This window comes from Chrysemys picta, chromosome 7 (assembly GCF_011386835.1).
Source record: "Chrysemys picta bellii isolate R12L10 chromosome 7, ASM1138683v2, whole genome shotgun sequence".
NCBI lineage: Eukaryota > Metazoa > Chordata > Testudines > Emydidae > Chrysemys > Chrysemys picta.
In genome coordinates this window covers 26005960-26033349 of record NC_088797.1, presented here as the reverse complement: position 1 = coordinate 26033349, position 27390 = coordinate 26005960, and the positions used below count along the sequence as shown (strand labels likewise).

The 27390-nt window shown below is 39.0% G+C and overlaps 1 protein-coding gene across 3 annotated transcripts in view; it reads right to left on the bottom strand.

Annotated features, from left to right (window-relative positions):
- The window catches only part of ERC2 (ELKS/RAB6-interacting/CAST family member 2), an 836521-nt gene that overhangs the window by 342637 nt on the left and 466494 nt on the right, over positions 1-27390 (bottom strand). For 2 of the 3 annotated variants that reach the window (XM_065550998.1, XM_065550997.1), the window contains exon 16: positions 10098-10256. The exons of the other annotated variant lie outside the window; for it this stretch is intronic. In XM_065550998.1, coding sequence (XP_065407070.1) covers positions 10098-10256 — 159 coding nt within the window. The remainder of the gene's footprint in view (positions 1-10097; positions 10257-27390) is intronic. 3 annotated transcript variants of the gene reach the window in all.

Here is a 27390-nt window from a genome sequence, read left to right as displayed (position 1 = left end):
AATTGCTTACTGCAGGGATTTAAAAAAAACATTAAAAAACTTTAAAAACTTTAAAAAATAGCGATTTAGAAAAAAGTGTAGGCTGTGTTATAAAAGTGACATAATATTAATTAAAGAATAAAACTCAACCTCTGCAGAAAGGAAAAAATATATTACACTTGCCTGGCAGCAGCAGGACTGTCTTGTGGGTGGATCATTACATTTACAGAACTGTTAAGTCTATATGACAGGGTAGAAGGTCACTACATGGTCACTGCTAAAAAGCACATTAACTCCAGCATGGCTTCCCCTTACCCTTGGCACAGAAACTCAGCAAAGTTAATGAATGAGATAAGACTGGAGACTGCAGGTCAATCAGACTTGATGTCATCCACAGGTTCCAATTTTGCATGTGTGTGAACAGAGAATCAGGCTTCCAGTACATACAGGCTAATGCAATGGTCCTAACTTGGGGGTTTCTCTTTGAATATTTTGTCAGAGTAAAACCATTTTGTATTTGTTCTATGCACCTCCTATAAACACATGAGGAATAAAATACTTGAAAAGTAAGATTGGTCACTATAGGTATTTTGTTGCTCTTTTCTTTCTTTTCTGCCTACTTGTAATCTGCTAAAAATATAGTAGCCAATGTAGTAATCGCCACATCACCAACTACAGACTGTGGTATACTTTGGGGTATAATGTGAAGTTTTATACTTTTTAAAGAGTTTTATGTGAACAATAGGTGGTAGAGTATTTCCCCAAGATCCTATGATTATATTTTTAGAGAAATTGTGACATGCTTCCTGTTTTGTTTTCTTATCCACCCACTCCCCTCTCCAAAAAATTAAAATTATATAAATTAACCAACAGCAGAGGAAAATATTAAATGCATTACATCAGACTAGCCAGAAAGTGATAGCGGAGGGAGCCAACTGGAATATATCCAATCTGACTGCTTTTTTTTCCTGGTGCTACCATGTTGTTGATACTATGGAAGTCAAGCAAAAATGTCTGCTTTTGCTGGTGTACAGAAGAAGTCTGACAGAATTCAGCTATAGTCATATAATCAGTCTGTCTACAGAGAAAATAAGATGTTTTCCCCAAGTTCATTTTTAATTATTGCTTGTCTCTATGTTATCTAAATCCTACTACCATGCAATCAGCACATATAAATCACATACTTTTTTTTTCAAGTTGAGCAAATATTATGTTGCTTGTCTCCCACATAACAGCTTTGTGAAGCAGAATGAACATTATTGTATGAATCAAACAATAGTAATCAGACTCAAACATTATTTGAAAACTTATATATTACTTAACCCCTTTACCATAAGTACTGTGCAGCCATTCTCTATTGACATTCCATTGAGGTTGATGGGATATTAGAATGTGCCCGGTACATTCAATACATAAAAAAGCATGTTCTACTAAGACATACCTAGAATTGTCCGGCTATACCGAAAGGACAGTTGATATGGATTTAATCAGGCTGCAACTTTATTATTAGATGTCTGGGACTACCTAGCAGATAAAAGTGTACAGTGTAGTCAACTCCATGTTCATTCAATCCACACTGCTACCCTTCCTCTGGCAAGACCGGACAATGTCCCTCCTGCTTAAGGTGCAGTGCGGTTATTAGCAACAGCAATAAATTGGTTAATACCTTTCAATATCTTTCCACCCTGCCCCTCAAAAAGTAAAACTGGTGAAATACAGGTATAAATGAAACAACAAAGAGAAATGATGTGAATCCTGCGACCAGTTCTATGTAGGCGCAGAGTTACACTGATGCAGAGCCACTTGCATGGTGAGGACTTTACATTTCTTCGAAAATAGCTATTACTGCCTTTCCACAGTGACTATTTCCTAGAAAAGTTACACTTGGGAAAATACATATTGAAAAAGAGAGATCTGCACTGTGACCTATAGAAAAAAAAGAAAAAATGAACAAAAGGAAAACTAAGGATGAACACAAGCAAGCGGGGGAGGAGGTTACTTGCAATAATTTATAATATTTTGATCATATAATGTCAATATGTTACCATAAAAATACAAATAGGGTTTAAATTTCTACATATTCATATACAAAGGCACATACCTTGTCCAAAAGAAGTCCAACTCTATATAAAACCTAACTTAATATTTTTCTTGTTTTAATAGGATTATTCCCAAATCTCATCCTTAAATTTCTCCAAGCCCTGAATGCAGTTTTAGCTACTCAATTCACATTAATAATAAGTGCCATGTAATTAAGTCCCCAATCTATTACTTAAAGTCAGTTGCATCTGTTAATAGTAACATCTGTAAAGATCCAGCCCTACAAACTGATTCAAATGCATGGACCCTTATTTCACAACAGTGACATCTATGTCAATGGCACTCTGGAGGTGTGAGCCTGTATGCAGTACAAGACCCTAAACTGGAATAATAGCATCACATCTAAAGTTTTAAAATTTACTTTTTCCTTCTCCTGAAGCATTAGCCAGATTTGTCCTACTGTGTGTTGATAGACACCACAGCTCACATCAAGTTTCCCATCAATCAAATCATTTGAGAATATTTTTAAAGCATGTAAAGCGATCATTATCTTCCAACTATTAATGTGCTGACATTTTTATTTACTTTTTCTTTATTTTAGAGAATAAAAAAGTCAAGTATATTTGTAAAAATATCTACACATAGAAGTGATGAGATTTTAAAGGTAGAGAGAAATTTTTTTAAAAAGTGAATAAAAAAACGGTTTAAGACCACAAATCATTAGCATGTGTAGACTCAAAAGCTATACATGCATTTACATTTTTAACACAATATTTGCAAATCAGTTCCTCCTTCACTTTTCTGCCAAAACTTAAGTTCAGTGTTCTGTTTCCCTACCTACTTATCTCACAAATACCTAAAGCAGCACCAGGATTTGATTATCAGAGGGATAGCCGTGTTAGTCTGAATCTGTAAAAAGCAACAGAGGGCCTGTGGCACCTTTAAGACTAACAGAAGTATTGGGAGCATAAGCTTTCGTGGGTAAGAACCTCACTTCTTCAGATGCAAGTGAGGTTCTTACCCACGAAAGCTTATGCTCCCAATACTTCTGTTAGTCTTAAAGGTGCCACAGGACCCTCTGTTGCTTTTTACAGGATTTGATTGGCAAGCAGGCTGGTATCATAGAAATGTAGGACTGGAAGGGACCTCCAGAGGTCTTCTAGTCCAGTCCTCTGCACTCAAGGCAGAACTAAGTATTATCTAAACCATCCCTGGCAGGTGTTTGTCTAACCTGCTCTTAAAAATCTCCAATGACGTAGATTCCACAACCTCCCTAGGCAATTTAATTCAGTGCTTAACTACCCTGATAGTTAGGAATTTTTTTCCTAATGTTCAACCTAAATCTCCCTTGCTGCAATTTAATCCCATTGTTTCTTGTCCTATCCTCACAGGCTAAGGAGAACAATTTTTCTCTCTCCGCCTTGTAACAGCCATTTATGTATTTGAAAATTGTTATCATGTCCTCCCTCTGTCTTCTCTTCTCCTCTCCAGACTAAACAAACCCATTTTTTTCCCATCTTCCCTCAAAGGTCGTGTTTTCTAGATCTTTAATCATTTTGGTTGCTCTTCTCTGGACTTTCTACAATTTGTCCACATCTTTCCTGAAATGTGGCACCCAGAACTGGACACATTACTCCCGTTGAGGCCTAAACAGCTAAAGGTAGAGTGGAAGAATTACTTCTCATGCCTTGCTTACAACATTTCTGCTAATAAATCGCAGAATGATGTTTGCTTTTTTTGCAACACTGTTACACTGTTGACTCATATTTAGTTTATGATCCACTATGACCACCAGATCCTTTTCTGCAGTACTCCTTCTTAGGCAACCATTTCCCATTTTGTATGTGTGCAACAGATTATTCCTTCCTAAGTGGAGTACTTTGCATTTGTCCTTATTGAATTTCATCCTATTTACTTCAGACCATATCTCCAGTTTGTCCAGATCATTTTGAATTTTAATCCTATCCTCCAAAGCACTTGCAACCCCACCCAGCTTGGTATCATTCACAAACTTTATAAATGTACAGTCTGTGCCATTATTTAAATCACTGATGAAGATATTGAACAGAATAGGACCCAGAACTGATCCCCGCAGAACCCCACTTGATAAGCCCTTCCAGCTTGACTGTGAACCACTGATAACTCCTTTCTGGGAATGGTTTTTCAACCAGTTATGCACCCACCTTATAATAGCTCCATCTAGGCTGTATTTCCCTAATTTGTTTATGAGAAGATCATGCGAGACAGTATCAAAAGCCTTACTAAAGTGTAGCAGGAAGTGACTTTCAAATACCTTCTTAGAAAATGTATGTGTGTGTGATTGCTAATGTCACAATCAAGATCACTGCCCCTACATATACGTTAAATATACACACACTCATTATATTATAATGTAAAGTATCAGACAACCTTAACTATAGGCAATGTTGCCAGCTACACCTGTAATACATTTACAGTTCTAGAAAGGGAGAAAGATCAACCATAAGCCCATACCCTAACAACAGAACCTATTCACATCCCTGATGCGTTAAAATGATAAAAGATTATGATATGGGAGAGAACTAATCTATCACCATTTAACCCTAGTATTGGGGCTGCACAAAATCCCTGGCATTTGGTTTTAAGCTGAATATCAGCTTTCTGAATTTTGCCAAATATCCCTTTCTTTTGCTGTTCCAATCCCTGCTGAGAGGAAGAAAGGGAGCATTGGGGATTTTTTTTTCTTCCCTCTCCCCAGAAGGTAGAAAAGTGGCAACAGATTGCTGTACTCTAGTCCCCATGGAGGAGCAGTGAGACCAGCACTAATACTATCCTGTTCCTCACAGGAGTTCTTCAATTTCTCCATTGTCCATGGAAGATAGCTGAGGGATCAGCTTATTGTTGGTCGAATAGCGGCTTTATGCATTTTTCACACACCTCTACAAAGTATAAGAGAAAGTTTGCACCGAAGAACGTATTCAACAACTTCCTAACTTTATTAATCCGGCCTTTAGAGTGGATCCACTTTCCTTCCATAGTGAAGCGTCTATTCTCCTGTCAGTCCATGTATGTACATTGATAGGATATTCTATATACAAAAATCACAAGAAGAATTTCTCTCAAAGTCACTATTGCTCATCCGGCCTTTAGAGTGGATCCACTTTCCTTCCATAGTGAAGCGTCTATTCTCCTGTCAGTCCATGTATGTACATTGATAGGATATTCTATATACAAAAATCACAAGAAGAATTTCTCTCAAAGTCACTATTGCTCATCAGTAATCTAATCCAAAATTCAAGCAGTATTGTAAAGTATTTTAATTATCTGCCGATGGCAAGTAATGATAATCTTATTCTTCTAATTACCCTTATTATGGGATTTTTCTACCTTTATCTCTATTCTACCTCACATCTCTTCATCATTACTGCCTTACAGTGACACCTATTGGAAAAGGTTGAACTTGTAACATCCAGAAGCTCCCTCATGGCTGTTGGCTAGATGTTGTAATTACTAAGTAAAGGTTTATTTAATCTCAACCGTTAAAGGAATTTATTTTGGGGATCTCATTGAATTTTGGGCTCAGTCTTTTAAGATGAAAACCTGAACATCCCGAATCCATTACTAGCGCCTTTTTTAAATTTCTGGAAGCCTAATTTCACCAGTTTCCTTATTATAATAATATAATAAATGAGCTGTTTTTACAGTGCATTTTTTCAACCCAGAAAGCTTAACCAAATGTTAGCATTTTGAGGATCTCACTTTGACTAAATATGTTTATTCTCAATGTCTGAACTGAAGTTCATCATTTCTGGAGGGCAGAAAAACAACAAGCCAAGCTACTGTGCACGTAACTCTCATTCTTAGTTTTCAATATGTTTTAAACAATCCTCTCTCCCTCCAAGTCCAATTAACACAGTTTCACACCAAGATACAAAAAGAAAGAGAAGTGAATGTGCAAAAAATATACATCTGAGTAACCAGATTCTGTTAAACTAAACAGGGTTAGAGTTCAAATGAATGACAGTTTGTTAAAAATGCCCTTGGGCATTCTTAATTCCAGATTGGATTCGGCTCAACGCAACTCACGCTAACATAATACAGCTCCAGTGAGTGGGAAAAAGGAGGGAGGAAAAGGGGAATCACATGTTTTTACAGTTCAAATAGGACATATTTCTGCGAGATGATGAAGAACTGGCAATCTTCCAACAATCAGGACTAATATTATTAGTAATATTATCTTAAAAGGTTTGGCACTTCATTTTAACAACAACAATAGAGATAAATACATGAGTTTTGGATTTCCCTTACTGATCTTTTTCACATACCAGTATGCACAGTGATCATACTAATTTAAAATGTAATATTTTGTTAGCATATTTAGACCATTTATGAATTTTACATACTAAAATACATGTTGCAATATCGCACTACTGCTTATGTACAATTATCTTAGTTACCACTGTTATCTAAATACAACAATATTCGAATTAGCGAGAAAAGGTTATCAAGAAAGCTACAAAAATAACAGATCTTTTATTGTATTTGTTCAACTGAGAATCAACTGGTTTAGAAGTTGTTTCAGTTTTCTTGGAAAGTTATTTTTCTTCACATCAACTGGGAGCAGTTCTCATTCTTTTGAGTTCAAACTATACTGTGTAGACGTCAATAATCTGCAGTTCTGTGAATATGGAATTGATAGGAGCTAGACAGTCCCTTCCAGTAAAAATGTGGGACGGGCCGAAGGGAAAGATTCCGTAAGATTGTTGTCATTTAGCAACTACCAGATTGTTCTATCTTTGGGTTGGAAAGGCAAAGTTTGGCCCCTTGCGGAGCCAGGCCCACACCAAATCACACAGATGCGGGAGCAGTGGGAGGCCAGGGCTTTTCACACACAGAGGCCTCTCATAGTGCAGCCCTGATAGGAATTCCCCCTGTCCACAGTTGTCCCCACAGTCTCACTTAAATGGGGGGTTCCCTACCCCAGGGAGCAGATGCGGGCAAGATAATACAGACCCAACCATAAACTCTACAGGACCTATGAGGGAACACTGTGTTACATTCAACTTTTTCCCACCCAACAGAGGACTGCATGCCCCTTGTCCACAGCCCATCTGGGTCCCTCCACCTTCCTCCTGAAAGGCTCCCAAACCAAGAAGAATCATTCCCAAGGTTTTGGGAAGGTGCTGGTGGATATGGTGCTGTGGAAGTGGCTGACCCTGCCCCTTTCTGCATGGAGGGGTGTGATCCACATACAAACAGTCCCCCTGACATCTGGAAATGGGGAAAAGAGAAGTGGATGATCAGGCTCTAGAAATGTAATACATAGGCATTGGAATAAACTATGTGAATGATTTAACAAAAAATTAAAAATAAGCTACTTAGATTCCAGGAAGGTAGTTAATGTTCATTTTGAGTCATTTGATAATGGTATAACCAATGTAAGGGACTAGGAAATTACACCCAAGAAATATCAACCAGCACGGTATTGTACACATTTTTAGTAAACATATACTGCAGGGGTCGGCAACCTGCGGCACGCAAAGACAGCACATGAGCCGATTTTTGATGGCACGCTACTGCCTGCCAGGGTCCTGTCCCCACTCAACCCCCTTGCCCACCGATCTCTCCTGCGGGGGCAGGAGGCAGAAGCTTGGTCATGCCGGCAGCCAAGCTCCCTCCTTCCCTGCTTCTTCCCCCAGCGTGGTGCTTTCCTGCCCCTCCCACTCCCTCTCCCTGCTGCCGATCAGCTGATCGCCCTTGCGAGTGGGAGGGGGATGGGGAGCGGAGCTGAGCCGAGCTAAGCCGCAGTGTGCTCGCTCCTCCGGGGAGGAAGCAGAGAAGAGGTGGGGATGGGGCCCTGGGGAAAGGGGTGGGAACGGGGCATATCCCCTCCAGCCCCCCGCCGTGAGCACCCCCAGGAGCCGAGCACCCCAGCCCTCTGCCCTGACCCCTGAACCCCCCCCACACACACTGAGCCCTCTGCCCTGACCCCTGAACACCCCCCCACACACCTCCAGCCCGCGTTCTGACTCCTGCACCCCCCCACATCCCCACCCCCACCCTGAGCACCAAACGGGAGCTCCTGCATCCACCCCCCCCATTTGCACCTGCACCCCCGGTCTGGGGTCCCTGCCCTGACCCCTGCACCCCCTCACACACACCCAGCCCTCTGCCCTAACCCCTGCACCCCTCACACACACACCCAGCCCTCTGCCCTGACCCCTGCAACCCCTCCACACACCCAGCCCTCTGCCCTGACCCCTGAAGCCCCCCACACACCCAGCCTTCTGCCCTGACCCCTGCACACCCCCACACACCCAGTCCTCTGCCCTGACCCCTGCACCCCCTCCACACACCCAGCCCTCTGCCCTGACCCCTGTACCTCCTCACACACCTCCAGCCCCCATTCTGACTCCTGCACCCCACACACACACACACAGCCCCCCCATACCCCATGCCCTGACTCCTGCACCCCCCCACATCCCCATCCCCACCCTGAGCACCAAACGGGAGCTCCTGCATCCACCCCCCACATTCCCACCTGCACCCCCGGTCTGGGGTTCTGGCTGCCGGCCCCTTGCCAGCTGGGGTTCCGCAGGCCCTGGTCAGCCCACTGCTGAACTAGGTGAACGGAACACCAGGCCGGCAGCGGGCTGAGTGGGCCAGCGGGATAAGATCAGTATTTTAATTTAATTTTAAATTAAGCTTCTTAAACATTTTGAAAACCTTGTTTACTTTACATACAACAATAGTTTAGTTATATAATATAGACTTATAGAGAGAGACTTTCTAAAAACGTTAAAATGTATTACCGGCACGCGAAACCTTAAGTTAAAGTGAATAAGTGAAGACTCGGCACACCACTTCTGAAAGGTTGCCGACCCCTGATATACTGTATAATTTAAATCTATTTTAATGTAAATTAGCAACAGCATTTAAAATGCCACCCCAATTTGGTTGATTATCTTTTCAATAAGAAGGCAGTAATAATTGTCAAAGGGATGTCATACCACTGACAGCAAGTGCTGAAAAGAAGGTCCATTATTTCAACCTTATAATTATTGCTTCATCATGAGTAAAGTAGGCTTTTTAAAAAGGTGTTTTACTGCTTATGACATGTACTAGACTGACATCTCAAGTAGCTGAAGCCTATTTAACAACAAAAGAGAAGCAAGACAGGTACCAGCACAAGTTTCCCCACATGACCCTGCCAGGACCATTACTAAGGATGAGAGGTAGTTCAGTCTCCTTGATATTCATGTATTGGTCTCTCAGTTGAGTTTATCAACAAAGATGCCAGCTACTGCCAGTTGGGCCTTTATGATGGGGATGCCTGTCATCCCTATGTAAAAGTCCTGTCGAATTTAATGAAAAAGTATGAATTTCTTTTAGGTATTTTAACAATTTGAAAGAAAATGATAGCCCTCATAAGAATCACATAGGATGGTTAACAAAACAGAGATGATATAATTCTCTATTAAACTCTATAATAGACTAATTTCCATAGAATCCTTATTCATTTAATATGTATTAAATTCTAGAGACTTGTCCATAAAGGTTCTGGAAACTGGACTGAGCCCAGTTCTGGAAAATGGACTGAGTTCACTTCATGTAGGCAACAGATCATTCATCAGATGAGAGTTTTATTTTTAACCCCATTAATTAATTAAAAAAATAGAAACACAATACTGTGCTTCTTAGATACATTATCCACTGTTACACCGAATGGGATGATTTTGCCTAGAAATGATACCGATTTTCAGTGATGTATTATGTCCAAATATCCAAACTTAATGAATAGTTTTGGAAATAGTGGAGTGCATTGGTAAAAAAAAAAAAAAAATCACTCTAAACAGGCTCATTATTTAGGAGAAAATATTGGGTACAATGTATCATCTAAACGGAACTTAAAGCTTGTATCCATCTATTCTCCCCCTCAGAATTAAATACTGTTTAGTGTTCTTTAGCTCCCGCAGACAGCTCTTTGTCTCCCAAAACACATTCTGCATAGGTGCAGAAATCACTCCCACCCAAGTCACACAACTCAGAGGTTTCCCCAACTGCTGTCTCAGGACTGGAGTATTTTACACAGACCCTACCTCCCATCTTGTGCAAGACATCTGGTCTATGGATCCATATAGTGGCAGATCCACCGATTCAAACATCTCACCACTCTCAAGTCTCAACTGTGCAGAAGGGTGCAATGAGCCATTGTGGAGCTGGACTTTGTGATGCAAACTCCCAAAATTTTGCTCTTCCTGCAAAATTGAAATGCAGGGGAAGATTGACAGAATCCTCTGCACACAGAGTAGATTTGCTCCTAAACAGAAATTACTACAACAGCAATGGATTACAGCTATGAAGTTTGGTAGCCTAGACGAGGGCCTGATTCTGATCTCTCTGGCACCAGTAAAAACAAACAAACAGGAAGAACAGTATCGAATTCAGTAAAGTTACATTAGTATAAAACTTAATTTTAACATAGTTTTAAATATCAGAATCAAGCCCCAAATATTTCTTTATGGTTACAGCCTACCAGTTGAAGGCTGCTCACATTGAGGTTACTGATTTCTTTAGGCTGGAGGAATATAAGCAATGTTTCACTTTGAATAATTTTGAGAAGAATCTTTTTGTTGCTGCTGAAGAATACATGGCAAATTAAGATGTATTCCCATTATGCACTTCTGAGTTCAGATTCCTATTGTTACTTTAAACGTGAAACTGTTAAAAGCCCAGCATAAATAAGTATAACAGAAACATACTTTTATCTGTTTGCAGTCATTCTGATTATACACTGTATTTTTTAAAACATAATTAGCTATAGAGTCAGAATATTGTTTTCCAGATAAAAAAGAAACTGGATCTGAAAATATCATCATGTAATGTTAAAGACTGAGATAAAACCTGCCCCCATTGTACCCATGCAACTCTATTCCCTGCACTGGATTGCCAAGGTGTAACTGAGGATAGAGTTTTGCTGGGAATGCCTGCACTTTTACATTTAAGAGGTATATACATTTACCTCCTGAGGCAATATGTTTAGTGGCTAGAGAACAGGATTAGAAGTCAAGAGATCTGTATTGTATTTCCAACCCTGCTATTAAGGGCTTGCTACAAGGGAAAATTTAATTGAATAACTGTAACACTGCAATTATAACACTATAGTTATAACAATATAATTTCTCATGTGGATACTCTAGTGATTGGACATCTAACATAGTGAATGCCAGTGAAAATGAAATAGGAACAGAGGCTAAAATAGGGAAAAACAAGTTAAAAATTACTTAGACAAGTTAGATGTCTTCAAGTCACCAGGGCCTGATCAAATACATCCTAGAATACTCAAGGAGCTGACTGAGAAGATATCTGTGCCATTAGCGATTCACTTTGAAAAGTCAAGGAAGACAGGAGAGATTCCAGAAGACTGGAAAAAGGCAAATATAGTGCCAACATATAAAAAAGGAAACTGAGGACAACCCAGGGAATTACAGACCAGTCATCTTAATTTCAGTACCCGGAAAGATAACGGAGCAAATAATTAACCAATCAATTTGCAACCACCTAGAAGATAGTAAGGTGATAAGTAAACAGTCAGCATGAATTCGTCAAGAACAAATCGTGTCAACCCAACCTAATAGATTTCTTTGACAGGGTGACAAGCCTGTAGATGTGATATATCTTGACTTTAGTAAGGCTTTTGATACTATCTTGAATGACCTTCTCATACATAAAAACTAGGGAAAATACAACCTAGATGGATCTACTAAAAGGTGGGTGCATAACTGATTGGAAAACCATTCCAGAGAATAGTTATCAGTGGTTCACAGTCAAGCTGGAAGGGCATATCAAGTGGGGACCCGCAGAGATCAGTTCTGGGTCCGGTTCTGTTCAACATCTTCATTGATAATTTAGAAAATGGCATAGAAACTACACTTATAAAGTTTGTGGATTATACCAAATTGGGAGGGGTTGGCAAGTGCTTTGGAGGATAGGATTAAAATTCAAAATGATCTGGTCAAAGTGGAGAAATGGTCTGCAGTAAATAAGATAAAATTCAATAAGGACAAATGCAAAGTACTCCACTTAGGAAGGAACAATCTGTTGCACACATACAAAATGGGAAATGATTGCCTAAGAAGGGGTACTGCAGAAAAGGATCTGGCGGTCATAGTGGATCATAAACTGAATACGAGTCAACAGTGTAACACTTGCAAAAAAAGCAAACATCATTCTGCGATTTATTAGCAGAAATGTTGTAAGCAAGGCACGAGAAGTAATTCTTCCACTCTACTTTTAGCTGTTCAGATCTCAATGGGAGTAATGTGTCCAGTTCTGGGTGCCACATTTCAGGAAAGATGTGGACAAATTGCAGAAAGTCCAGAGAAGAGCAACCAAAATGATTAAAGATCTAGAAAACCTTTGAGGGAAGATGGGAAAAAATGGGTTTGTTTAGTCTGGAGAGGAGAAGAGAAGACTGAGGGAGGACATGATAACAATTTTCAAGTACATTTCATGTTACAAGGAGGAGGGAGAAAAACTGTTTTCCTTAACCTATGAGGATAAGAGGAAGAGGATGAGGATAAGAAGCAATGGTCTTAAATTGCAGCAATGACAGTTTAGGTGAATGTTAGGAAAAACTTCCTAACCGTCAGGGTAGTCGTGCACTGTAATAAATTGCCTAGGAAGGTTGTGGAATCTCTGTTATTGGAGACTTTTAAGAGCAGATTACACAAACACCTGCCAAGGGTGGTCTAGGTAATATTTTGTTCTGCTATGAGTGCAGAGGACTGGACTAGATGACCTCTTGAGGACCCTTCCAGTCCTACGTCTCTATAATTCTATGATTCCTATACACGAGTGTCTTTTTCTTTTTGAGTTTATATCACTTTGAAAATGATATAAGCCAAGGCACTCTTATTTTGGAATAAAAGTCTTCACATGGGGACAATTGTACCACCATAGGTACGTTCATAATTTTCACGATGTCAACAACTTACTGGAGGCCCAACCCAACACCCAACAAAGTCAAAGTGATCTGTCCACTCACTGTAATGGATGCAGATCAGCATCTTTGGCAGGCTGTGGGTATCTCTAACTGATCACCAAAAATCAGTGGACACTTTGGAAAACTGATCTTAACATCGTTGTGCCTCAATTTTAAATTGGCAAAATAGATATTAACACTGTCCTTGCTCACATTTTAAAAGTGCATTAATATTTTCTAATGCTACTATAGGCACTATCGCCCCAATTTAAGGATATGCTTAAATGCTGTCCTGGTAATGATGCTTTCCTGAATTGGGGCTCATGTATTTGCAACATATTATATTTACATAAAAGCATTTGCCTATAATTTCACTTCTCCTTTTTAAAAAAGTATGTTATATGAATTGTTTGAATTAATTTTAAAAGTAATTCTTTCCTTAATCAATCTTACTGCATTTCCTCTCATTTGAACATGCTCATGATAGCTGTAATGAGGTAGGAAAAAGATAATGGACCATATCCTGCTCTAAGTTACACTAGTTTGACATCATGTAACTCCAATTATACAAGCAGTATTAAATCTGATTTACACTGGTATAAGTGAGAGCAGAATTAGACCTGATATATGTATGTTCACAAATCATACAGTCTAGCCTAATATTTCCAAAATTATTTAAAATATATATTATAGTAACTATATCTGCTATCAAATTTATGTATATTATAGATGTATATGTATAGATACAGTATCCTGTAGGGTAACTGAATGTATTTAGATGAGAACTCTTTTAGACTGAAAACAATTAGGCTGTGTGATTTTTGTGTTGAGTCTCTTTGATAAACCGTGCAAGTAGAGCAGAGCAACTCTTTAGCTGGTGTTAAAGTACAGCGCTGTCAGTCTGGCCTCTCTGGTTAATGTCAATAGCACTGCATATAAAAGGTGACTAAAGTGTGTACAAATGTTGATCTTTGGAGAAGGCATGCCTAGAATCATACACACATCTACTATTTCATCCACCAGGTCAACTTCAGGGAGAGGGGGCAAATTAAGAGTTTTCTTGCCAAAAGTTGATTCTTAGCACACTTGTTAGGTTACTCTACACAAAGCTACTTCCCCTGCTGCATTTAATCCATAATCCTGATATATTATTAAACTTAGAAATGCTTCTCTCATAGAATAGTTTCAAAAGCAGCAGGGAATGTATTTGTAATGTGTTATTGCAAACGGGTAGTTTACGTAAATAAAGTAGTTTTGTACTTACATTACATGTTTAAACTTTGTCCAATGTGAATACTTTGATGTCATGAAAGTACCTGAATAGCTTGACATGGGAGATTTTAAAGTAATGTAGTGTGACCCAAGAACCCCTTAATGCCAGCTGCTAAGAGGGTTACAGGAATGTCCTGATTCTAGTATGTACATTCTGGCTCACCAAATAATACCATGTGAGGTCATAAATTAAAGCTGAAGTCACATTGGTCATTAATACTGTTGTGAAATGTAAGTATAGATACTATGTACAGAGTTAAGTGTGTGTGTGTGTATATATATATATATATATATATATATATATATATAAAAAATATGTTCTGAGAGTCTGTATCAAGGTATGAGTCACTAGAAGAAGTGAAGAAACAGGTCTTCTGTCAGACAAGAGATGTTTATTCACCTCTCTGTCAGATGTAAATTAAGTACAGATGCCCCCCGACTTATGCAATCGTTCCGTTCCGGAAAGCCGGAACGTATTCCCGTACATTACGCAAATAGTTCCGCAACTCGAAAATCCTATTTCTCGCTTATGGAACTTTTTCCATAAGTGCAAATTTGCGTAAGTCAGGTCTTGCGTAACCCAGGGAGCATCTGTACTGTAAGATAACACTACGGATGCCCATTTACATACAAAGTTATCGCAGAGATGTGAAGTCAATACGCATGAGCACAAAGGGAAAATAAGCCACAGGTGATTAATACTGTCTCTAGGTATAGACAATGAATTTTGGGGAGTAAGTAGAAAGCAGAGACAATATCCCTTTATCCTGCACCTACAGAGTAAACAAGCAGTGTGTTTATTTATGAAAACATTACATTCACTACATTCATGAAAACAGGATCTCAGTCAACCATGGTTGAAATGCTGCTGAGGACTTTCAGGTTGGGAGGGGGATAAAACTAATTTAGACAGGAGATTAACCTATTAGTTATACTCACTATCATTTGAATCTTTGGTAATAAACGTATCCTTGTTTTCACTATAAATATATCTAAATGCTATGATATTAAGCAAGGTGCTAATCCTGAGTTGATTCATACAGGCTGGTGTGTATACTGTTCCTTTGGGGACAGCAGACCCAGTATTTTTGTGAGGGTTCAGTGGATACAGGTCTGGACACTACAGCAGAACGCTTCAGAGGAACTTGGAGATTGGGGTGAACCTACTATTAACCTGCAAGGCAAAGTAAGGGATGGCATATCCCAGAGGAGAGTGGCTGAATGGCTAACAGCCTGGTGGAGTCAGGGAGCTGACATCCAGCTAAACACAAACAAGTTTCCCTCTCACTGGTGGCAAGGGGTAACAAAGTGACTCAGTCCTGGGTACCCTGAGGACCATCGTACATAAGATTTAATTTGTAGTGTTCTTACAAATTAAAGATACTATTATGGCAGCAAGAGATTTAAAAAATCCATGCAATTGGTAATACAGTATAGCGTCTATAGAAAGGAAATTTGATACCCCATTTAATAATGTGGCTTTTAAAGTAAAGTTCATCTGAATACTGAATACTCAGAGAAGTCTAGGTCTGCACTCTTTTTTCACACAAATAATCTCTCTTCCTCTGTTTACTTTATTCTATAGCACTTCTGCAATACACATATTCATATACACCTCTACCTCGATATAACACGACCCGATATAACACGAATTCGGATATAATGCGGTAAAGCAGTGCTCCGGGGGCGGGGGGCGGGGCTGCGCACTCTGGCAGATCAAAGCAAGTTCGATATAACACAGTTTCACCTATAATGCAGTAAGATTTTTTTGCTCCCAAGGACAGCGTTATATCGGGGTAGAGGTGTATTAGTTTGTAACTATGGCAGATCTACAAAAATTCCAGTAAGTCACAAACATAATGCATGCTAAAAAAGCCCACATGGCTACTGTACATAATGCACATCTCCATAACAAATAATTTATGCTTTTGTTATAGGTCAAAGAGTAAAGTTCTTATTTTTGGTATATCATTTGTAAACAGCCCTTTTTTAAAAAAAGAATTATTTGCTGCTATGCAAAGCAATTCATATCCTAAGTAGTGTTTTATGGAATTCCATTTACAGTCATATGTAAAGTACAGCAGAACACATGGGTGAGAACTACAAACTGTTTCCCAAATTCATTGTACGATACATAGCAACACACAGAGGGTGAAAATCATCCATTGTAGAGGACCCATGCATCATTTATACAGTACTTAGGGCTTCTGTTTCAGTGAATGAGGAACTTGAGAGCCTTGCCAGTTTAAGTCAGAATAACAAACTACTGCCAATAAACCTCTATCACTGGGACATAAGATCCTGAGGAGTGAAGACCACGGAAGAGCACATGACTCAGCAAAATTATCACCCCCAGAATGTGACTGTAGGAACTCCATCATGAAGGTGACTTACAATCAATATGCAAAATTCTATGACTGCTGAGTAAAAATCTGGTTCACATATGAGCTCCCAATTAGTAAAATTATCCCCATAGTTATGTATGCAGTAATAACCCTGCTGGATGAAATGGTCAGGCTACATCCCTTCAATAAGATGGAAAACAGTTCCCTGAAGGAGGAAGAAATGGTGCTGAGGGAGCAGCCTATCTAGAAGTGGGACTGAACTCAGCAGCAGTCAGGATAGGAAAAGGCAGTCTCAGGAGTCAGGAAATACTCTATGTGCAAGAGGGAACCAGATCTGAGTGAATGCATAGCCTATTCTCCTTGGAACTACAGCAGCAGGCAGTTAGCAAGGACTGAGAGGGAAGTATGAGACATTGCTATGTTGCTGCATAAAGGAGACCCACAGACATAGTAACTCAGAGGGGAGCATTTTGGCAGAGAGACTGAGAACCTTGCACAGCCAAGGAACGTGCAGCTTTGCACAGACAGAAAGCATGTGTATAATTGCACATAGAGCATGCAGCCAGGAGTGCTGCCAACCTTTTTGCTGCCCTAGGCGGCGGAAGGTCCCGCCCCTGAAATGCCGCCCCCGACAGAGGCAGCGGAAGGTCCCGCCCCTGAAATACCGCCGACGACCGGGGCGGCCAAAGATCCGGCCGCCGCAGTCGCCGCCCCCCAAATGTTAGCGCCCTAGGCGACCGCCTAGGTCACCTAATGGGTTGCGCCGGCCCTGCATGCAGCATTACAGAGTAACACTGCAGTGAAGAAGAGAGGGAGGGTGTGCAGAATTACACATACAGAACATGCAGAATTGAAGGAACAACATGCAAAACTGCTGTCCCTTTTAGGTGTATCAGACCCTCAGTTTCCTTTCCTTCTGCGCCCCTTCTTCTGCACATACCACACAGCTGGTATTCCAAATTAAGATCTCCTCTCTGGAGTCTGATTTATGGATCATTTCAAGCAAACATATTTAGCTCTTCACCCTTGCTTCTTGGCTCCCCCAGCTCCTTTCTGGCCTGTCCTCAGAGCTTCATGGTCACTCCTAATATAAGGATTTGGACCTTCTCCAGGACCTTCTGCTAATCTTTTTGCTGGACTCCTGCCCTAGCTCCTCACAGCTCCTCTGACTCCCTAAACAACATTACTCTTCACAGAGATGTGGTCCCTCCAGCCAGGTGCTTCATCTGTCCCACCTGGGAGAATTACACAACCAACAAATCCATGTGTTAAAGGACTGAGGGCCATAATAGGCATACTGGAGTGGCATGCACACACACAATAGAACCCACAACCTGTTATGCCACTTTATAAAACATAATATAGAATTGCATTCAAGCAGTACAATTCAATAGGGAGAGGGCTAAAACTATAGAAAATACATCATTCTTCTTTACATTCTATAAGTTTTTATAGAATATCCATAGAACACTACTACATTTCTGTAGAATCCTTTTGGCTTCATTCTTATTTCATTCTATAGGACTCTCTCATAAGGGGTTATGATTAGCTTTTAGCGCTTAGTGGGACAATATTGAAAAACAACCACCATTTATATAGTGGTTTTCATCCTGAGGTTTCCCTACTGCATTTCAGATTTTGTATCTAGGAATCACTTACCCACAACTGAAATGTAAAGTGTAAAAATGTAATAAGAAATGCCAAAAAGAAGTTTGAAGAACAGCTAGCCAAAAACTCAAAAGGTCATAACAAAATGTTTTTTAAGTACATCAGAAGCAGGAAGCTAAACAACCAGTGGGGCCCCTGGACGATCGAGATACAAAAGGAGCACTTAAAGACGATAAAGTCATTGTGGAGAAACTAAATGAATTCTTTGCTTCAGTCTTCACGGCTGAGGATGTTAGGGAGATTCCCAAACCTGAGCCATCCTTTGTAGGTGACAAATCTGAGGAATTGTCACAGATTGAAGTGTCACTAGAGGAGGTTTTGGAATTAATTGATAAACTTAACAGTAACAAGTCACCAGGACCAGATGGCATTCACCCAAGAGTTCTGAAAAAACTCAAATGTGAAATTGCGGAACTATTAACTATGATTTGTAACCTGTCCTTTAAATCGGCTTCTGTACCCAATGAGTGGAAGATAGCTAATGTAATGCCAATATTTAAAAAGGGCTCTAGAGGTGATCTTGGCAATTACAGACCGGTAAGTCTAATGTCAGTACCGAGCAAATTAGTTGAAACAATAGTAAAGAATAAAATTGTCAGACACATAGAAGAACATAACTTGTTGGGCAAAAGTCAACATGGTTTCTGTAAAGGGAAATCATGTTTTACTAATCTATTAGAGTTCTTTGAAGGGGTCAACAAACATGTGGACAAGGGGGATCCAGTGGACATAGTGTACTTAGATTTCCAGAAAGTCTTTGACAAGGTCCCTCACCAAAGACTCTTACGTAAATTAAGTTGTCATGGGATAAGAGGGAAGATCCTTTCATGGATTGAGAACTGGTTAAAAGTCAGGGAACAAAGGGTAGGAATAAATGGTAAATTCTCAGAATGGAGAGGGGTAACTAGTGGTGTTCTCCAAGGGTCAGTCCTAGGACCAATTCTATTCAACTTATTCATAAATGATCTGGAGAAAGGGATAAACAGTGAGGTGGCAAAGTTTGCAGATGATACTAAACTGCTCAAGATAGTTAAAACCAAAGCAGACTGTGAAGAACTTCAAAAAGATCTCACAAAACTAAGTGACTGGACAACAAAATGGCAAATGAAATTTACTGTGGATAAATGTAAAGTAATACACATAGGAAAAAATAACCCCAACTATACATACAATATGATGGGGACTAATTTAGCTACAATTAATCAGGAAAGAGATCTTGGAGTCATTGTGGATAGTTCTCTGAAGACGTCCTTGCAGTGTGCAGCGGCAGTCAAAAAAGCAAACAGGATGTTAGGAATCATTAAAAAAGGAATGGAGAATATTTTATTGCCCTTATATAAATCCATGGTACGCCCACATCTTGTATACTGTGTACAGATGTGGTCTCCTCATCTTAAAAAAGATATACTGGCATTAGAAAAAGTTCAGAAAAGGGCAACTAAAATGATTACGGAGTTGGAATGGGTCCCATATGAGGAGAGATTAAAGAGGCAAGGACTTTTCAGCTTGGAAAAGAGGAGACTAAGGGGGGGATATGATAGAGGTATATAAAATCATGAGTGGTGTGGAGAAAGTGAATAAGGAAAAGTTATTTACTTGTTTCCATAATATAAGAACTAAGGGCCACCAAATGAAATTAATGGGCAGCAGGTTTAAAACAAATAAAAGGACATTCTTCTTCACACAGCGCACAGTCAACATGGGAACTCCTTGCCTGAGGAGATTGTGAAGGCTACGACTATAACAGGGTTTAAAAGAGAACTAGATAAATTCATGGAGGTTAAGTCCATTAATGGCTATTTGCCAGGATGGGTAAGGAATGGTGTCCCTAGCCTCTGTTTGTCAGAGGGTGGAGATGGATGGCAGAAGAGAGATCACTTGATCATTACCTGTTAGGTTCACTCCCTCTGGGGCACCTGGCATTGGCCACTGTCGGTAGACAGGATACTGGGCTTGATGGACCTTTGGTCTGATCCAGTATGGCCATTCTTATGTTCTTAAATGGAACCTCTTTGTGTTGAACATGGTAAATATCTTCTCTAGCAATATTAAACAAGTTTTTATATGTAAGTGAAAAACAATTTCTACTATTGGAACTTAAAGGGAAATCAAAATATTAAGTCCCAGTCTGGACAAACTGAAATAAAATCCAGATACTCCATGAAATTCATGTCAGGTTTCAGAGTAGCAGCCATGTTAGTCTATATCCACAAAAAGAACAGGAGTACTTGTGGCACCTTAGAGACTAACAAATTTATTAGAGCATAAGCTTTTGTGGGCTACAGCATATGCATATGCATCCGAAGAAGTGGGCTGTAGCCCATGAAAGCTTATGCTCTAATAAATTTGTTAGTCTCTAAGGTGCCACAAGTACTCCTGTTCTTTTTTCATGAAATTCATGGAGACTTCGTTAGGACAATCATTTTTACATGGAAGGCATTCAGATACCATGGTGAGGGTGGCAGTCTGAAACCCTAAGATAGGCAGATTCACAACAGAAATTTTTAGATAGACAGAATACATTCAGCAAGGCAGAATTTGGTTAGGACACTGGCAATTCCATCGCATATTGCTCAAAAAAGTCATGGAATCTTTAATCAACATGAATCAGCAGGATTGAAGTTTTACCACTCACTTGAGTTTTTCTTTTTTTTCCTTAAAGGGGGAACTGAAGCAGAAGGGCGTAAATAGGAAAAGTTCAAATCTACAAGATGAGATTATTTGGTCTGTTTCAAACAAAATATATAGACGTTTATTCAAACATGAGCAATTTAAAAGGACATCCGAATGGATGCTTAAATTGGCACTGAAGTGTTTAAATACCCTTTTATGTAATTAAGTTCCACTAAGATCTTAATATAGATCACTCAATAGTGGGTTTTGGACCTATTTTGCAAACAATCCCAGCAGCAGCCTGAAAACAGCAGACCAAATCGCTATCCAAGCTTCCTCATCAGGCTCAGATGTATTTTTTTCCAATTGCCTATAAATATTATTTTTATCTCCCTTTCCCCAAAACCAAGAATTGATAGCAACCCTCAAAGATGACTATGTCCATGACAAGTTTCAGGTTTTAAAACTTGAAAGTATAATTTCATATAAAGGGGAAAGTATACTTTCCATCACTCTCCCCCATTACTCAAGCATAGTTGAAAAGATTTAATTCAAATCGCGGGGGAAAAAAAGAGTTAGCCTTTTGAAAGAAAATAAGCATGGAAAATTTCATTTCAAAGGGTCAATACTTTAAAAAAGTATAAGTTTGTGAAAATAGAGGGTCATACTATCAGTAATTGACTTGCAACCTTCAAGCCTTTGCTCCAGGAACAGAATGTCTCTGATGAACAGAGCAACAGCAATCTAGAACATTCTTCACACCTTGGGAGCTCCTACACAAGTTGGAGGTGCAGACCCAAGAGTGAGACTCTATTACAATTTTCTTTTTGGAGGAACATTAATTGACCACAACAGAAAGTTCATGCACAAATAAACGTACTGGTCACCTTGTACATTAATGCTTCCTTTCCTTTGTACTGTCATTCAGGGTCCTTGCACTAACACCACACAGCCCAGTTCAGAAAACTCTATGCACAAGCTGGGACTGGACCTCGGATGGAGCTAGTCAGTGAAAGAGGTTGGACTAGAACTCTTGGAGTCCTGGTTCCTAGGCCAGTGGCCTGTTCTATAAGCTAAGAGATGTTCTGGAAATGAAGCCTCTATAGGAGACTATACCTTTTGCCAGCTCCTATATCTTGCAGCGCCCCAACTTCACTCCCTTTTCTCTTGAAACAGCTGAACAATCAATTTTCCTGATTAAAAAAAATTGACCCTGGACTTAGATTAAATATCAATACAGTTATAATAAGCTGAAAAATGACTACAATGGAAATTTTTATGCAACTTCAAAAATAGGCAACACTATTAGAAAACCCATATCATCTCATATGAACACAACCCTGGATATCTTGATTATTATTATTATTATTATTATTATAAGGTATACTAAATGAAGTAATGGCTAACTAATTATTTTTAAGTATCAGCTCTCTCTACTTTTCAGGAAATAGAGACAGAACATTTCCTAATGATGAAGCCTAAAAAATTCTTAGGCGTTGTCTACAATAAATAAAACACACATGTATTAACTGAACAATTTTAAAAACAAAAAAGTTTCCCATCCATCTCAAGGCAGTTGGTTCCTAAAAATGATTCTATTAATGCTTAAATTATAAGTACTGTATCAGATGGGCTATTTGGCCTGCGAATTAGCTCCAATACATACTACATGCTACTGTAAATGAATTTTGTTGAGCACCTGATATGCATTAGAAGCAAAATCCGCAAAGCTACATTAACATGTTTTAAGGGATCTGACCTGCAAATGTTCAGTGGAGAACTGTAAAATCATATACTTTCATCCACAGAATGTCAATGAAAATAAAAACTATTAATACTGGACCACAAACTGAATGTACTTTCCCACCATTTGATGGCTTAGTTAGAAGAATGCCAAGGGTTGCTGAAATTAGGGATATTGTGTTAACAACATGTAAATAAGGTGCAATGACCAGCAGGTTTTACAGATATTAAAATATGTTTTTCTTCATATATTTCCAGTAAGGAGCACCATTTATATAAAATCCTTGGGTCTGAGGCTAGTTTAAATATAATATACATGTAGGGGAAATAACATTTGCTTCATTTAGACCTCAGGCACTGCTGATGGCAGAACAAGACTGGAATGTGCAGATAATTATCTTTGAGGCTAGTCAACTGCTATAAGTCCTTCATAATATCATCTTTAAGATCAAGCCAAGACATTCCAGTCTGAACCAAGGTTTATTTATTAAAGGATTTAGCACTTTTAGATCCCAAATTGCCTGGAAGACCACCAATTTCTATTTCCAAATATCCAATTTCTCCAGTTTCTTGGTACATGCATAAGACATTCAAAATCACTTCATGCATACACCTACCCCCCCACCCCTAAATTCTTTTCCCTCAGTGAGGAGAATTCCATTGCAAACTCCTCCACAAAGTAAAATCTCCACAGAGACTTGTAGGAGATTTGACTGGTTCATAAAGTCTCAATCATTTAAACACTAATAGGGAAAAAAAATCACAGGAAACAAACACAAAACATAGCTGGATGGTAGTAATTTAGAGAGACATGAACCATAGGGACTGCTTGCCTCCTTTACTGGTTCACGATAGGTACAATTCACCCAAATACAGAAGGCCTCTGCAAGGTCCTTTGGACCACTTAAACCTCAGATGAAGGGGCAAATCCTATCTACTCTTCCATGAGTATGGAAGATCCCTCATCCAGTGGAACCAACCAGTGCAGTAACACTACAGAAGGCGGTAAGACTAGTAAAGGCTGTATAGGAGCTGCAGAATTCCTAGTGGGACATCCAAGGTTAGCATGCAGAGCTGGTCTGTGTCAAAATGCACACCATTTTTTATACATATTAATAGGATAGAGAAGTATGGACATTTATTTCTTAGTTTGATCTCTTGCTGTTTGTCCAGATGTATCTTTGTCTTGTACTGGATATAACTTGTTAGTGATTTGGTGTTTGTTGTATTTGTTAACATGTGGACCAGTGGATTTCTTACACGATGATCAGGTAGTAGGGATACTGTGATATCTACTGATTGTTTGTTGTGCTTTATATATTAAAATGTTACACTGGGACAGAATAGTGGATACTGAGGGACCTTATTTATCTTTGCATGTTTAACTCTTTTTCAAAAAATCTTGATTAAAAAGTAGAAAGAGATACAACTGTTACCCATAATTAGAGCACCACAGTCCTCCGATTGCAATAAGTTGACATTGTACAGCGATTATCATTTTGGAGTTGGTACTACTATTTTTTAAAGTTCACTGTACAATAACAAAGGCAATGGCTTACAATATACCATCTGTTCTGTAAATGAAAGTGATAGTGGAATATTAAAGAAGCTTTATGTACAGGCACAGAAGATAAATACATGTCTTCCTACACATAATAGAGCTGGTTAACAGAAAAACTAAACATTCACACTATGAACCTAGTTATCCAAACTTCCTTACTGTATCTAATGAACTGGTAACCTGTCTTCCTGTCTGACAATGACTCTTAATTATACAAACTCCCAATTATCCAGACAAATTTAGACAATCTGTTTGAATAACTGGCATCCTACTGTGCTGCATTAAAAATATGTATAGTGTGACCCAAGGTATAGCTTAACATTAGTTATGTGATGCTCCACCCTCAGGGAGGAATGAGATAAGCCACTTCAAAAGAGTAATTCTTGTTAGTATAAACCCACAGTGATACATGTCAATTATTAATTAGTTTATTATTTGGAATGGTTGTAATGGTGCAAAAGTATTTCACGAAAGTATATGATCTTAAATTACTCCTGACTACAGGAAAAAGAAAATAAAAAAGAGCAGTATCTACTTCTCAAGGATATCTGTCTTCTTTATCAGAGTTGTCACATTCATTTCTCTCCTTTACTTTAGTTTGTAGACAAGCTGCCAACAAGAGGCCCAGGCAGATATAAGATTTCCCAGTGTGAATCCTGGTAAGTTTTCCTGCATATAGGAAAGATGATTCAGCCCTTTATTCCACAAAGGTTTTTGGAGAGCAACAAAATCTGTTAACCTAGGTCAGGAAAGAAAAGCAGTTTATACCCTTTGAACTCACGGGACACATTCTGCTATCATTTATCTTTTTTGATTTCGGTAGGGTTGAACCAGTGAAACTGAAAGCAGAATTTGGCTTGCTATCGTTAATTTTTCAATCTGCATGTAAAATTCACTTGCCAAACAAATATAATGATCATGCTAATATTTCTTAACACAGACCTGAAGAAAAATATCACAGGTGGGCCCATGCAAATGATAACAACTTGAATTTGAAAACTATGAGGAAACAAAGCAAAGAGAGGAATATTGCTGTTCTTATCACAGAGAACTAAACATGCCTCTCCAAGAGAAAGATATTAAAAGCATTCAGTTTCTTAGTGATGTCTGGTTTTAGGTGTATAAATTATATGCACAAATACTCAATGCTGGTATAACCAGAATCACAGATATTGGGCAACCAAAAAGGGGGGGGGGGCAACCAGGAAGTGGAGGAAATGTAGATATGTGATACACTAGGCAGATAAATAAAACTAGAAAATTGATTTGAAACACTCAGTTGTGCACCTTTTTTACAAAAGCAAAAACAAAAACAAATGATGTTGATTCAAGAATGAAAATTGGCAGGAATCTGCCATTAGGTCTTCTATAGTTTACTCTATTTTTCTCCTCCAGACATTGTCAGTGGGAGGTTTTATAGGATAATGAAATACTGAGAAACTTATGACAAGCATGTCCAAACAATGTAAAACATATTTTTCACAACACAGTAAACTCTGATAACTTTAAAGCCATGGAGCCAAGAGTAGTTTGACGAATAATTATAACAGAATTGTAACCTGAAAAACCTGTTTAAGGTATTTAAGTATTCTTAATTTTTTTCCAGAAAATACTTTTACTGCAGAAAGTAACTTTTATAAAACAGAGTAGAATGAACTATTAAAAAGTGATTGGTCATAAAATATTGAAAAGAAATGTGTTTTATAGCTTGATGAAAGAATAATAGACACATACCATAAATAGCATCAATTAGTAGCTGTTCATCAGAAAAAAACAAGGACTGAGAGGGCATGGAGCTTGCTCTACCCTCTCACTCATAGAGGTTGTCCCTTCTAAGTCACACTTAATGTACACTGGTGGTGAAATATGTGAGTGTACTTCTAAGGCTGCTGCTGTTCATGCTAAATCTATTGTATAGAATCATAGAATATCAGGGTTGGAAGGGACCTCAGGAGGTCATCTAGTCCAACCCCCTGCTCAAAGCAGGACCAATCCCCATCAAAGCAGGACCAATCCCCAATAGATGGAGATCTCGTCAGGCTTCAATTCTATCAATCCACCAGCTTTTACTTTACAAACACCACATTTACTTGAGAAATAAAAAAAATCTCGAAAAGCCCATTTTAACTATTAAAATAACCTAGCACATGCTTTAAAAAAAATAAAAGACCGATACAGTAGAGCAGAACGAAGCTGCACAAAAAAAGTACTGTAAGTGTAAAAAGTTGGGCTTTTCTATAGTTTATTAAAAACACAAAATAATTCCAAGAATTTTCAGCCTCTCATAATTCAAATCCTGGCCCAATGAGCCCCTTCACCCTGGAGCCGGCCAGAGCTGTACAGAGGAGAAGGGTTTTGTAAACTCAAAGGCCTAAACAAATCCTGAGATTCCTCTATTTTGGTGTGAAATATCTCTGAGGCTAATCAACTCTTCCGCAAGCCCATGGCAGAGTCTAAGTTTTAGCCACTACCTAAGCACTGGAAGATAATGTCAAGAGAATACTGAGCATGTACATTGGCTCCCAGAAATTCACTTGTAGCGGTGAGGAGGTTCCTCCCGGATGATGTGCCAGATAGACAGGCAGACCAAGACATGGATTTCCCAGCAGAGATATGTAATTGAGCTGTCAGCTGGTAGCAAAATCCAAGAAACTGGTCTTCACGGTGGGAGAGGACATGGTTTCCCCTTGTAGCAACCTTACACTGGCTGCCTAGCTACTATTTTTCTCTCTTTAAATTTGGAGACCCATCCATGTCTTTTGATTCCTATGCAGTAGGACCCTCACCAGGAGAAGAGTGACCAGGGTATGTGTTCAGATGGCCACAGAGAGCAGAAAGCTCATCTGCAGAGCTTCATCCACTCCCAGACAGCTGCCTGGTTACAATCACACAGCCATGTTGACCACTCATGATGCTCAACAATCCTGGTTTTGCAGCAGGCTAACATACTGAGCATGCTGCTTTTAAAGTAAGGTCAGGATTTGGCCCTAGGTGAGTAAATTAAGTATATTTTTCAGCTACTGTTTTCAGATACAGCACTGAGAGCATAACACAAATTCCTAATGCATCATTCATATTTTAATCTGTAAATTCTCTAAAGTCATTTTTCTGTTGTTACTGAAGTACTACCTTAAATACATATTGACTAATCTATGGTTTCATACATCAAGTGGACTATTTTTCATATACAGACTTAAATCTGGCTT